A 14,235-nucleotide genomic window follows, 5' to 3' on the forward strand; every position below is an offset into this window, starting at 1 on the left:
ATGTAGATTGGTTGGTTCGTTCATATAGTTATAACGCAGGTGGCGAACAGGTGAACGTGGCGGAACACAGGAAGTTTCAGAGACAGAGACAGAGACAAAGGGGACGGTGGAACAAGAGGGAACCACGCTCTTTCAGAGAAGTGGATGTTCAGTAGGGACTTGCTTCGGGTTTAAGAATTAGTCCCTGCACTACCTGCTGCCACCTTATTACCTCTATCATTATAATTATAACATCAGAATTGTACTCCAATCCTGCGAAGCAGGTATGTACTTATAATATCAGGTGCATTACCGTTCCTTCGACGCTGCAATTTCATTCTACTGCAGTACAATTTATACTCGGGGGACATGTGTTACGCACATCCTGTAATACACTTGACTTTGGATGATATTTATTCGTACTTGGTATACGAATGTAGAAGGTTTTACAAGCATAATTAGAACGTTTCGGTTTCCCATTGATGTAATTTTATTTGATAGACGACAAAACGTCGTCGTGGGATTCCTCCAAGGCATGAAGGATGCGTGAATCTATAGTCTTGTTATAAACTATGCAACGCATTTTTCGAATCGATCTAGGGTCGTTGGACATGAAAATGGGGAAAAAATATTTAATCAAATGACTCGCGTATTTTCAACGCAGCTATGTTCGTTTATTACATATAATACGGTTAACCTGAAATTAGTGAAAATTTAAGTAAACTTTGTATGAGTCAAGTAAAAATATTGAATGACTTTCGATGATAGTAATGTAGATCGAAGAATCAATTTAATGGAATGAAAAAACGGGAGAGTTTTGGAATGAGTTCTTCGGCAAGAATGGGTGACCCGAGATACAGTTCTGCGAAATGTATCAACCACGAAACGATGAATGGCGATTTGCTAAACGTAGATGACGTAACACTAGCCAATGTGGCCGGGATCGTAGCTAATTTGAACGAGAAAATACATCTCCTGCGAAAAGAAGTTCTGGAACTAAGAGATTTTGGTTCAATTTCGTTAATTCCTCGTCCATCAGTGCTGATTGGAAACAACAGCCCGTTGGGGTAATCATTGTCAACATATTAAACAGTGGAGGAGACATATTAAGGCTATGCTCGAAGAAGAGATCGAGGAATGATTGATAAGAGTTATATAATGATGATTATACAGATTGCCGCTGCCGAAGAAGAAACGAAACGCAAGAAACCTGGGACGTAAATGTATTAAGAAAATTTCGTCCCTATCTATTTTCGAGAGGAGATCCCAGGAAACAGACAAGAGTTTTCCAGTAAAATTCGAAACTCGAACTGAATACGAACGCGTTTACGTTGCCGGTGTTCAGAACAGGTCGAGATCAGCGAGCCCATTCAGAGTAGAAAATGAAGAATCCAAGAGCAAAAAACGACGTCCGGTCGTAGCTGCCGGCGAAGCAATACCGGAAAATGGTAAGCTCGTTCGCCGGAACGCAAAGAGCAGAAGAACCGCTGTGGCGAAGACTGCAATTATTAAACGGAGGCAAAAACGGGCGTTGAAAATAACTGAATATGATAAGAAGTGCGATACGAGCGTGAGCAATGTAAGGATAAACACTTTGGAAAATTGTTTACTTAACGAGAATTCAAGCGCTGGAAAAGGGGAGGAAAGAAAAACGCGTCCACGTAAGGGGAGACAGTCTATGCAGACGGAGCAAATTACAAAGCCGAGTAAACGCTTGAAAATGAAATGTTACACGAAACGTGTTAGAAAACGTATATCTCGGGGCGTTCAAACTCTGCCAAAGAAAAAATTCTCCAATCGCATACGGAGCGAGATAATTAGTCTATTCAAATGGCGATCCAAAGAGATTCAACAAAGTAGAAGACTTTCGGGTAGTAGTGAAAAAGATAGTAATTCGGGGAAAAATAATGCCGAGGTAAAAGTTCCGGACACACCGCGTGGTGAAATTACTAATTCTGTCACGTATTATTATGAGGAACTGAGGAAAAAGCCATACCCGGCGACTGAGAAATATTCGACGAAGAAAAATTATAATCCAAAATACGATTTCAATATTAATGGAACGAATGTCGACGTTAGCCGTATGGGGAAAAGGATGACAGAAAACAATGATAAAGTGTTTCAAGAATTGGAAAAGTCAAGTGCAGTGGATTTGCCAAAGAAACGAACGAAAGGTGAAAAAAAGCGTGGCGTAACTGCAAAAAACGCGGGAAAAGCAATATACGTGAACAAGAGAAGCCCGTTAAGACCAGACGAGGACGACTACGATCGTAAAAGCAATACTTCAAAAACACGTAAATCAATCAAGTACAGAAATAATTTAGTGGGTAAATCCGAAGCGACTAAAGATAGTGAAAAGTCAATAGAAATATTCAATAATGAGCACGGAGACGATTTGAAACAGGAAGGAGTGAATGCGTATAATGAATCGAACGTAGGCGCAGACGAGAGAACGGCGACGAGCAAGGAATCTGAAGTTTCAAATGGAAAGAGAAATCGGTTAAATTTTAAATTGTTTACCAATAGCGTGCGAAGATCTTTGACCAAAAAGCGGATATCCGGCAAAGGATATACCGAGAAACACGGAGAAGATCAGCGCAACAAACCGGTCAGCGAACAGTTAGACAAGAGGAAAAGCGACATTGTTGACGTAAAAAAGCACCTTGACGCCTGCATAGAGGATCTGAATGACATTATTTTCAATTTATCGACACTATTCTGGGAAATACACGCTCCGGAAGGTCCAGCCGGTGAAGGAAACGGACGATTTTTAAGAAAAGGCTGATTTCGTATTCATTATTAAAGACTCGACAGAAATTCATCACAAACTTGTAATAGTGGGAATAGTTATTCACAACTATACGTGTATTAAACGGGAAGTCGACACTCCCACTGAAATTTACGTTGTTTTTTTACCGTGCTGTATCGAGGAGAGTCAATTAATTGCTCTCGTGCAGCCTTTTCCATTTGACTGATTCGACTCATGGTCAGCTGACACCGACGTAAAATGATCTAATTCGTCATATTTAACGGAACGTTTTAATGAAATTACTTTAGAAAGCTCTCTTTAATGATTGCGTGCGACCCCTTCATGTAATAATTTTCCCTAATAAAGTAGTATTTAATCGAGTCAAAATCATTGCCTCCTTTCGTTGGAACTGAACGAATTAAACGCACCCGTACAGATCACGAAAATTATAGGCTTCAAATTTATTACCAATCGTATTACACTCCCCCACTACATATCAGACTAATCAGATTTTAGATTTGTGTGGAAATCTCCCAATGCTATTGCGGTATTTTGAACATACATGCAAATATGCGCGTAAATAGATATCACATCACTAGACCAACGACTGTTAAGTCTTAGAAGTTGAAAATGGTCTTTTCTGTACTGCGCGCAGGGGGGCTGGCAAAACAAATCTGATATTACGCGACCCTAACCTCAATTTCTTTCTTCGTAAAAAACCGCGTAACGTACTCTTGTTATGTAAAGAATCGTGCGCAAATAGGGGGCAACGGTTTTTCCTTCGGCTCACCTACGACTCATATTGCAAACTTACGCTCGGCGCGAATAGACCCGAGTTTGCCAGCGTGTTACACATTATACCATTTAAAAAAACATTAATTATTATAATTATTATTTGAAAAAAATACGAGAGATTGCGGAGAGAATGCCATCTCTGGATCACTCTAGAAACTACCCAGGATAGCTCTAGACGATTGCTTGCTGTAGCTCGTAAATAACGTCGAAACCATTGCATTTACTTACATGAAAAGCCCAACGAATAATGCGCATGTGCTATGGCTTCTGTATTCCGCTCGGCCTTTACTCCCACTCCCAATATTTATGCTCTGTGCGTGTCCAGTATTCTTAACTTACATGCTTATTTCAGTGAGCGCAGCGACGTGGAAAATAGATATAGCGAGCAATGCAGCGCGAAATATTATTCAAGGAGACATATGGTGACAGCGGGAGGGAGATCATTTTTGTAAACTCCACAGGTGAATTTAGCCAAGCTAACATGTTTTACAGCGTACTGCCGATTTCCTATTTCTGCTAACCTAAATAATTCTTTGTAATACTAGATGATCTAACAATAACTAAAGTGGAGCCGCACTTGCAATCAAAATCAAAAACTTACGGAAGATTGATCTTGACGTTTTTCAAGGAGGTCTTCTTACCCGCGGGATACCCGGATAGTGTACATTCGGATTACGTTCCATATCAAATATGGGACACTGTTCAGGTGCTTGTTTACTACACTTGCAAAATTTTTATCTGCCGAAAAGAATGGCAATAGTGTTGAAAAATGAGTGAAAAAAAGCTTTTTACTGGATTTGGTAGAGTAAAGAAATTCAAGACATGTATAGCTTCTGTGACATTAGGCAAGTCTATTATACTTTCATTCCAGGCATTCGCTAGCACTATAATGGGAACTCTGACTACTCACTCAATTATGCAAGGGGTAGGTGTCGGGAATTCTTCGGCTAGCGCATTGGCTGCAGCAATAACTTGGATTTTGAAAGACGGCACTGGGATGGTTGGTCGGATTGTATTTGCCTGGTGGAACGGGTAATCGGATTATAATTGTACTTGAAATAGCTACGATAATATTGTATCAAACTCCAATATATAGCCTCTCCTAACATATTTTTTTTTCAGACACGGGCTCGACGCACAATGCAAAAAATGGCGCTTGTGCGCAGACATTCTCAACGATTGTGCGATGGGCATAGAACTGACTCTTCCTTATCTTTCAAACTATTCCTTAATGATTTTATGCATTTCTACAGCGTTGAAATCTGTCGTTGGTGTCGCTGGCTCGGCAACTAGAGCCGCGTTGACCCAACATCAGGTATTTAAGTAGTAAAACTACTTCAACATTGCAAAGCAAAACTCCGATTATGACTTACTGATTTTTATTGATTAGACGAATTTTCCGTTTGGTAACCCGGTGAGTTCTTCTTTGCAGGCTTTACAAAACAATTTGGCTGATGTTTCAGCCAAAGACGGAAGTCAGGAAACATTTGTTAATTTAATCGCGTCGTTTGTGGGGATTTTGATACTATCTAACATTGGTGACGGGAGGTGAGTTATGAAACACGTCGAGACATTTGTTTTAACAATAAATTGGTGTTGTAAAAGTTTCCATTCCTAACCAACACAGAAGACATGCTAAATCCATACCAAGTTGGTATGTACAGCTTTCATAATGGGCTATAATTCCTAGCCAGTTTCATTAGACGCATGTACATACTTCCTTGATATCGTTATGTTAGAAAAATGAAAAGTAACAGCTCAAGATGATCCACATACAGATATGTAATGGAATTATTTGTATTGCTGGCGACAGTGCATATGTACGCCAATTACCGTGCAGTGAAAGCACTACGTTTGAACTCGCTAAATGAGGATCGCCTGGCATTGATATTGAGGAGCTTCCTCACCACTCAAAGTATACCCAACCCCATTGAAGTTAATCGATCCGAATCTGTAGTACTTGGTCGAAATGTGTGTAGGTATTAACATTATTCATATTGTAGATTTTTCGTATGAGAATTCAGTGTGAATCCAACCCTCATTTTTCTTTTCGTTTATTCTTATTCCAGCAAAAGATATGTTTGGCTTTGGTGTCAAAATCGGCGTCTCGTTAGAAAGTGTTTTTCAAAATGATGCGATCAAGCCTGATGAAGTCCGGCTTCTATCAAATCTTTTTCAAAATCGAAAGTACCTTATTGTGATGGACGTAAAGCGAAAAACTATTTTCATTCCTATCGCAAGAAATGCAGCACCCTCTGACTTGCTGCAAGCTTATTTTCACGCATGTCTATGCAGTCTTGTTATTTGTATGACCCTCAGATGGCCGATTGTAAGTCTACTTCTTAAAAATCGAATTTCTTTCTAATGATTGCACGAAACTGATTTTAATAATTATAGGACATCTTACTGAAAGGGAGATCGCATGCACCCTCCTATCCTCTGATGCGGTTGTACATCCTGAGTAAAAAGTATCCATCTCTCAGTAATAGAACGCTTTCGAGCATTCCAGGGGAAATAATTTTGGCCACAAACGATATTATCACCAAGGAGTTTCGACTTTTTGAAGAGGCACTAAAACAAAGTGGTGTGTTGAATATTAGTACCATTAGTTCTTTATCTAACTATTTGAAATTACACTTAACTCAAATGTGATTAACAATCGAGATATGCATTCACCTTCGTGTTAATTTTTGTGTTTCCTTAAGTCTGGCTGACAGAGGTAAACTTGCTACCTGTGGGACAATGGCGAGGTATTTGGAACCACCACGAAGATAAAGACCCAAAGTCGAAAAATTCTAAACTCTCAGGACTTACAAATTATGAAGAAGTACAGAATGCAAATGAATAGTTCAAAAATAATTGTACTGAACCACGTTAACCCCAATGTACTTCAATGTTACTAAAAACGCACCATCGTACGAGTACATGTTATATTGTAACATCAACTGTATTGTATTGTACCGACTAATTAAAAGTTTTCAATACAATATTGTTGATCATTCTCACATGCTTTGAACAATCCAGTTTTGTTGTTTTCTATATGCATTGCACTCTTATTTTGATCAGTTAATAGATGATAATTATTTTTGCAAATTTATGAAAACACGTTTCAAGAACAAGTATTTTGTTCATTCTTGAAACGTGTTCATGGCTGGAAATTTATAAAAATATAGTCGGTCAGAAAATTTAGCTATACAAATGACTGAGAGTATGTGCTAAGATTCGCATTCTTGCTTGGAACCAGTTTGAGACAAGTGTTTCACTATATCCATCCAGTCCCATCCTCTGGGCTTTTCTCCTTTACCATCTGCTCGATTCCATTGTCGTCGTTTTTGTGCCTTGGTGAGCTGTTCTTTTTTTACTTTTTTCGATGACTCATCCTGTATCGGAATGAAATTAATTACATTGAAAGAATAACTATTGACCCACTAAGTCAAGGAATATATACCTGAATGTTTTCATCTGTGATTGAGATCTTGTTGACATCCGATTCAATTTCTTCTATAGAGTCTGGTTGATCTATGATTAACTCTGCTAGGTTTTCCTGGACAGATTGGAACAATGTGTACGTCATTGCAGATCCCAACCATTGCTCTGCCTCAGCATCAACATATGCGGCTACTTTATCCTTCACACCTTGCACACTGTAGTATTCCCAATTATTTTTTATTGTCAATCGTAGCAATACAACTAAATATATCCGAGGTACATATATAGATTAATCATTTTGTGATACAACTTACACATGTTTGTTGTAAAATGTGTTCATATTGATAATTGGTTTCTCCGTCGGATAATTGGGTCCCCAGGTTATTTCCAGCAAAAATGATTTCACATCATCATTTTCCCCGTACTGAAAACCAATCGCACAATTGTAACAATTATCGCTGTAGCTATTCCTACTACAGAGCGAACCTATCTAGGCATCGGAATATTCCAAATGTTCACGTGTTCCCAATTTTGCGGAAAAAAGTTTTGCCCACCCATATTAATTTGGTGTATTATTGCATAGACGAAGTAATGAAAGAACTGGTAAGCGTGTCAACGTATGTATGTATGTTCGTATTTTACCTTGTACTGGTATGTCGTAGGGCTGAGCTGTTTGAATGCAGCATCACCGTCATAAATTGAAAGTAGGACTTCTCTTTCTTCTTCCTGCAGCTCAGCATCACTCATTTCAAAATTTAAGCACCAAATATAATCTTAACAGACTAGAATTCTCATCAAAACGTCAGTTGGAAGGTTAAGTTAGGTTAGGTTAGACTACCACCATGAAGAAGCGATTAAGACGATATATTTTCGTGAAACTATCAGATATCGGTCTCCGACTACGTCCCAATGAGGGCGCAATAGGCACGAGTGGGCACAAGGTTAATCGGGAGTAATCGGGACGACGGGAAGGGGTTTCAAGCTACTGTGTACGGCTCCAGCGGCATCGGTAATACTCCGAGATACACGGCTCGACGCGACTAACCACACTAACTATCGCCAACACATGTATACATATGACTGAAGCTTCTTATTTTTCCGTATGATGTACGGTTCCCCAACGAGGATGTGCCAAACTGAAGTTTCGTGCATAGTTTCTACCTTCTACCAAAGGTTTCTACATAGGCATAGAGCATGGACTACTCGTCTTGGCAGGAAATATTGGAAAATATGCCCTCCGCCATTGGTAGATCGCAGTAGTCTGTATGGGTGCATTTTATTTGCCACCTTTCGAAAACGAAAGATATGAAAGAAGCTGCCGAAAGGCTGATTTTTTAACATTTAATATTGACCAATCATATGAGTCTTTCAGTTCTGTATTTTTCGAAAGGTGGCGTCCTCGTGCAATTTGTGCTTCCTTCAATGCCGCCAAATTCAAACTCGAATGGCTAAAACATTTTTGAAAATAAGTGTTGACTGAATGTTCTTCATACAATGCAATAAACAAACACACAAGTGAATTTCAAATTCAGTAGGTCAGTACCAAATGGACGTACGTATAATACAACATGTGAATTTCTACATAGCTACCCATAGGGTACATCTTTTCATTATACTCGTACTTTATTGGAATAATCTTAAATGAAGCTCTCTGGCTCGTGTCAAGAGCGTTTAACTACTTGTTCGGTTTGTAGTACAAATCCAAGTAATACTTGTCGTAAGTAGGATGTCGCTGTACGATATATTTCCAATAGTAAATCTCACCCACTAATGCAATGAAACTAGCAACATAGCCAATTCCAAGAGCAAGCAATGCTCCGTATAGCTTACGAAGGTTTATCAGTCCTTTTGAGGAACTACTCTCCTGTGGTCTTTCTGCATTGACGGTCCACTCCATTGTATCGCTGAGCCATTTTTGTATTAAGCCAGTTTCTGTGACGCGTCGTATCTAATGCGAAGTAAAAAAAAATTACCACAACACACGAATTTTGATCCTAGTCATGTGGACTTGTTTGAGACAGTCAGTCGTATACTTGCCACAAGATCTACATGCTGTTTGAGCGGAGAGTTTCTATCGAGACCAATGGAAATAGGCATGTGAATAACGCATTCGGACATTATGTGGAGGTTTCGATCAATGGTGACTGTTTCGTGATGCTTGGTTGCATTCAGCTTCTGTGCTTCTTCCACTATCTGTCTTTTTGCACGAGCGTGACGTAGGAAATATTTATTTTCATAATAGGCAAATTTTCCAGCAGCAACTCGTGCAATAGCTTCATCATCCTGGTTTATTACCTCGAACTTGTTACCAACTTCTTGAGAGTCGGTATCGAGAGAAGACAGAAAAAACTCTTTCATTTCCTCACTCCATCCACCTACGGCAATTTGACTGCTTGCTAACTGACTTAGAGTATCTATTGTTACTCTGAAATCATTCAAAAACAAGTTTAAGCATATTGAGAGTTTTCTGTTAATCCAATCACTTTACAACCGTAGCAGGTTACTTATAAGCGCACACCCTGTACGTCTGGCTCGGTCAGACAACCAATCTCTGTAAAATCAAGCCTCACTTGGGCGGTGTGCGCCTATGCGGAAATGACTACAGTCATAGAATGGTCAGCTTCACAAAAAACTTTCTGTGTAAGAACTAGTTATTGTTTAGGTAAAATTTCACCTGCTCATAGGATTTGCAAGAATGGCTGTCATGCTGGCACGATAAGCTACAGCAACTAGAATGCTGTAAAGCCACCACCATCCTATAAACACCCGGAGAGCCCAAGCATTGGGAAGGCGAGGTAACGAGACAGAGAGCAGCATCCCATAAGTATACAGTATGCTATTTTGAAATTCTGTGTACGGGTACAGACTCAGTAACAAACCCGTTGTGTTTTTGTGTCGTTTCACAACTTGTAATGTACTAATATTTTCAGATGTGATTTTCTCTTTGTATAAGTGGAGAGTTCGTTTATAACTTTGAGCGAATTGGTAAAATATTAATCCTCCTAAGAAGAGGGCCATCAAGACGGACAACCACATGTACATCCTAGGAATAATAAAGAAACTTTTTGATTTGCTCTTTACTTCAGCAATTTTTAGTCCATAATGCAAGTAAAATTTCTCTTGAGAAGCCTTAAAAAGTCATTGTCTAATTCAGAAATCTGTTGACAATCAAACGTACTTGAAAGGCATGATGAGTATTTTCCAGGAATTATCATTCAATGATTCGGGTGTGAGAAATGTGAGACACTCGGTATTGTAAGGCACAGATAAGTCAAACAGTTCCAAATGATTAGTAGTATAGTGGATATCACCAAGTAGAAATGGAGTATTGCCAGAAACTGCCTCGCCAAAGAGGCCTGTGAAATTTCCGTTCCCTTCAGCAGTTCCCCATTTTTCATTATTCACATTAGATGGAACATACACCATAGGCCAAAAGTTCAAAGCCTTGGCAAGAATTTTTATCAGCTGAAAACACATTGAAAATCATTGAGATGGAAATTTTTTTAATGATTTGTATTTTTTCAGAGATAATAAATAACAACCTCAACCTCAATGCCAAATGCCGCGGAACCGTCAACGAGGTTTCCCTCACGAGATATTTTCAGTTTTTCACTGACTGCTGGAATGTGAGGAAATATAGGCACCCTACAGAAATAAGACTGAATGTATGTGCTTGAATTAACCAATTTTCTTTGGATACCGAACTGCAAGTACAAACCTGAGCGACTGATTGAGGAGGTTTCTACTTTTGTCAGGATAATGTTCATTCTTGTATCGAAACCTTCCACGATACCAAGTATCAATATATTGCAGTTCTAGATCACCTTCGCTCTGGTATGGTAATGGTACCGTATTAAGGTCAAACCATTCAGGAAAAGCTTGTTCTCCCGAGCGTCGTTTAGCAGAATTATAAAGACGAATAAATATTACGTTCACTATCCTATTCCAAATATAATTTGTGCTGGAGTTGAATAAACGATAATCATGCAGAAGTATCACGTCTCCACGGGTGTTAATAAGACGTTCCCTTAAGAACAAAGCAATGAAATGAATCTTTCAAATGATCAATCATTGAAGTAAATCAACTTAGATGTAAGTCTACATTTTCTCCTTACTTCTCGACATATTGAAGCATACGGGATACTTGTAGCCCATTTGTATTAAGAATTATGTACGCACTGCAATCAGTTGCTTTGCTGGCTCGAAGAACTTCGTGAAATCTCCGTTTGGGTGGGAAAAAGTCATCATTTTCTCTAACGACGATCTAGGCACAACATGATGATGCAATGAAATAAAATAGTGCAAGATTACACATGCTGTACTGAGAATGAGTTCATCACATGTTACCTTACCATATAGACTGACACATAGCTGAACCTCTTGTTCCAATGAAGATTTAAAATTTGATGATAGTACTTATCAACGATAAAATTAACACAGTGATTTCGGAGCAAAACCCCTTTAGCCACAGATTCAATAACTGCCATCAGAGACTTTCCTCCTTCGTAATTCTGCTCGCTCGACAAATAGCTGAACAAATTAATCAATCAAGTAGGCTGTATTATAGAATAGAAGGAAATCGCCTAAGTACAATTGTCATCAAGTACGTATGTTATTCTATTCACATTCAAAGACATATATTTGACCTTACATACCTCGCATGTACAGCAGAAATCAAGTAAACAAGAATTAGAATGCAAAGCATAATAAGACTGATAAATATCGGAATAAAAAGGAATTCAAATGAAAGCCACGGAAAACATTCTCCTGGTTTGAATCGCGATAAATCCTAAACATTCTCGTCTTCTGAACCAACAGAGCCACCATCTCTATGGGTGATGAATAAGTGATAGTCCAATTAGCGTAGCAATTCGATTCTATTCAATTATGTAAATAAAATTAAAGGTCACGAAAAACCAGGCTTTGGACTGTAATAGTAACGAATAATAAATTGGATGGCATTGATGGTGCTCAGAGCTAATTAAAGTAGATCCAGATTCACTACGAAATTACGGATACTTTTTATTATCTAATCCTATCTATCTACCTAAAACCTAATTTATCTATCCATCTATCTATCCGTGTAGTAATAGCAATTTTTGCCTGTGTTAGGAATTGTGATGATATCTGTTAACAAACATAACAGAACTTTACATTCGATTGAGTTGCAAACTGTGGACAGAATTCGATCGTTTTCTCTGCCCAATATCAATAACTTAACCGCTAACTACCATCTAAGCTTCATAAGATATTCAGATTCTATAGCTCACTTGTGATTGATATTGTCAACGTTAGTTGATCTTTCACATCAAACATGCTATGATCCAAAAAAGAAAACCGTATTGGTAGTTACCTAATTTGGTAAAAAATTTTCAAGTCAGTTACATAATTCGAAAACGAATTGTCCATGTAGCTGCATTTAAAGTTAATACCATATGGTGATTCTGTAATCTAGCTATGACACAGTTTACGGATATTCTCCCCTCTTTTTAGACAGCACTTATCCCGCTCGCTAAGGTCTTTCCAAAATTTAAGTCGCCCCTTTAACTTCTCAAGGTGTGAATTCATTTGGCATATAATTTTCTCATATTTCAATATGCACATATCCTTTTCTGCTATTTCTTTTCTAAGCTCTGCAATAACTGCATCTTTTTCGCTATCTTCCTGACTATCAGATGCAAGTTTGTACACTTCTTCTTCTTTCGTATCAACCTCACTGTCGGAGGTTAAAACAGACTCAACTTTGATTTCTGTTGTTACAGCTGTAGAATCGTTCATGTCTGTGACGAAATGTGGCATTTCCATAAAATAAACCAGCGGAGGAGGTTCCTTGCTAAAGCTGTAGGACAAATTTGGTTGAATTGGCATCGGTACTCTCGGCAGGTTTCGCTCCTTTCTCTTAGTGTATTTCAGAGGCTTTTCAAATATTGTTGGAACTGCATTCCATTTCAACCGATCCAAACGCTTTGATTCCCACTGATCTTCATCAAAATGAACCTGGAAAGTGTTTCGGCTTTAAAAGTTAAGTCACTTGCCGTTAAAATCAAATAACAGCAAATAAAAAGAAGACTGGCAAATTGTCTCCGCATGTGAATAATCTATTACGACTAAATGTATACTAAACTGACCTCGCAAACATACGAATTGTTCGTTGGTTCCCAATTTCTTTTCTGAATGTTCGTCGTCCACAATGTTCTTCGCTCTGGGTCCCTAGGGAATCTCTTGAGTAGAAAACCTTTTGTAGTTGAATTATTACATCCAGGTGCCGAACACTGAACCATAATTATCTGAAATTATTACTTGTTCATAGCGACTGACGGTTTTGAAGAATTAGGAACTATATGCTATACTTTGACCTACCAGGCATTCGAATACTTGAATTAGTTCTTCGTAGGTGAAATATATTGTTACATCTTCCAAAGTAAAACATGTAATTTGAACGTCAAATATAGTTGACACACATGAGGGTGAAATTATGGGGTGAAAACGTTGAAAGTCCGAGGTTAGGAACTGAAATAAAACATATCGTTTACTCGTTTACCAGGCAGAACAGCCGATTTAAATGTGATTAGATTCCATGATTTTCTCACCTCGTTTCACTGTCCCGCGTGTCTATTTGAAAATTTATCAACAGCTGTTTAGCCGAAACGATCTAGCACAAAGCAAACATGCTTTACGCAGTGCATACTAGCGTATGTATGTATGAACAAACATTGAAGTGTGAGGCGTGAAACGCCCTAATTGGTCGAGACCATGTGCCGCGAAAAGAATTGGAGATTTGAAAGCGAAAGTGAAAGACTAAAGACGCGGGAAAGCCAATGAAGGAAATAGCGATAGCTGCGACACTTGTATTTGGTATTGAATTGTATAATTGATGTGCAACAAACATTTCAAGGATATTGTTGATAATCTTATCGTAAATTAATACGAATATCTTGAAATATCATTTATATACACATACGCCAGTGAAAATTATTTTGCGACAAATCACATGACCGAAACTTGGATGTATCTTCGGATTTTAATTATGTTCCATGATTTGTTATGTATTTTATTATATAATCTAATCGGTCATAACGTTATGTGATTTATCACAGGACTATTTTTAGTAGGTTGTGTAACGTAATAAGCGATTTCTGCGTTGCCGTCCGATGTTTAAAAATTTCGTACAAGTAAACGCTAAGCAACTAATTGTGTATGCGAACACATTCGACAGGTCAGCGTGACTGTCACTTTAAAAATTATTTACAAATACGTAAAATTAAATAACGCACGGTACGGTA

At 38.4% G+C, this 14,235-nt stretch overlaps 3 protein-coding genes across 4 annotated transcripts; 1 reads left to right on the forward strand and 2 right to left on the reverse strand.

The window, feature by feature from the left end:
- The first annotated feature begins 3,828 nt into the window (after nucleotides 1–3,828).
- On the forward strand, nucleotides 3,829–6,510 carry LOC124410563 (RUS family member 1). The gene is made up of 9 exons (XM_046889039.1): nucleotides 3,829–3,984; nucleotides 4,069–4,229; nucleotides 4,395–4,555; nucleotides 4,646–4,838; nucleotides 4,956–5,071; nucleotides 5,302–5,498; nucleotides 5,593–5,852; nucleotides 5,921–6,107; nucleotides 6,229–6,510. The coding sequence occupies exons 1-9, from the start codon at nucleotides 3,912–3,914 to the stop codon at nucleotides 6,369–6,371; spliced, it is 1,491 nt and encodes a 496-aa protein (XP_046744995.1). The 5' UTR covers nucleotides 3,829–3,911; the 3' UTR covers nucleotides 6,372–6,510.
- Nucleotides 6,439–7,748, reverse strand: LOC124410574 (RWD domain-containing protein 4). Its single transcript, XM_046889055.1, has 4 exons — nucleotides 7,595–7,748; nucleotides 7,267–7,376; nucleotides 6,972–7,167; nucleotides 6,439–6,903 (listed from the first exon to the last, which is right to left on the reverse strand). The coding sequence occupies exons 1-4, from the start codon at nucleotides 7,697–7,699 to the stop codon at nucleotides 6,739–6,741; spliced, it is 576 nt and encodes a 191-aa protein (XP_046745011.1). The 5' UTR covers nucleotides 7,700–7,748; the 3' UTR covers nucleotides 6,439–6,738.
- An 826-nt stretch (nucleotides 7,749–8,574) lies between these two features.
- LOC124410553 (ionotropic receptor 21a-like) lies at nucleotides 8,575–13,215 on the reverse strand. 2 transcript variants are annotated; one of them, XM_046889019.1, is made up of 9 exons: nucleotides 13,094–13,215; nucleotides 11,305–12,949; nucleotides 11,068–11,216; nucleotides 10,671–10,979; nucleotides 10,495–10,597; nucleotides 10,131–10,417; nucleotides 9,627–9,995; nucleotides 8,990–9,377; nucleotides 8,575–8,900 (listed from the first exon to the last, which is right to left on the reverse strand). In XM_046889019.1, the coding sequence occupies exons 2-9, from the start codon at nucleotides 11,437–11,439 to the stop codon at nucleotides 8,628–8,630; spliced, it is 2,013 nt and encodes a 670-aa protein (XP_046744975.1). In that variant the 5' UTR covers nucleotides 11,440–12,949; nucleotides 13,094–13,215; the 3' UTR covers nucleotides 8,575–8,627. The 2 variants fall into 2 exon arrangements, with proteins under 2 accessions (XP_046744975.1, XP_046744974.1); XM_046889018.1 differs by having other exon boundaries at nucleotides 13,081–13,215.
- Between the last annotated feature and the right edge of the window lie 1,020 nt (nucleotides 13,216–14,235).

Source organism: Diprion similis, chromosome 9 (assembly GCF_021155765.1).
Source record: "Diprion similis isolate iyDipSimi1 chromosome 9, iyDipSimi1.1, whole genome shotgun sequence".
Classification (NCBI taxonomy): Eukaryota; Metazoa; Arthropoda; class Insecta; order Hymenoptera; family Diprionidae; genus Diprion; species Diprion similis.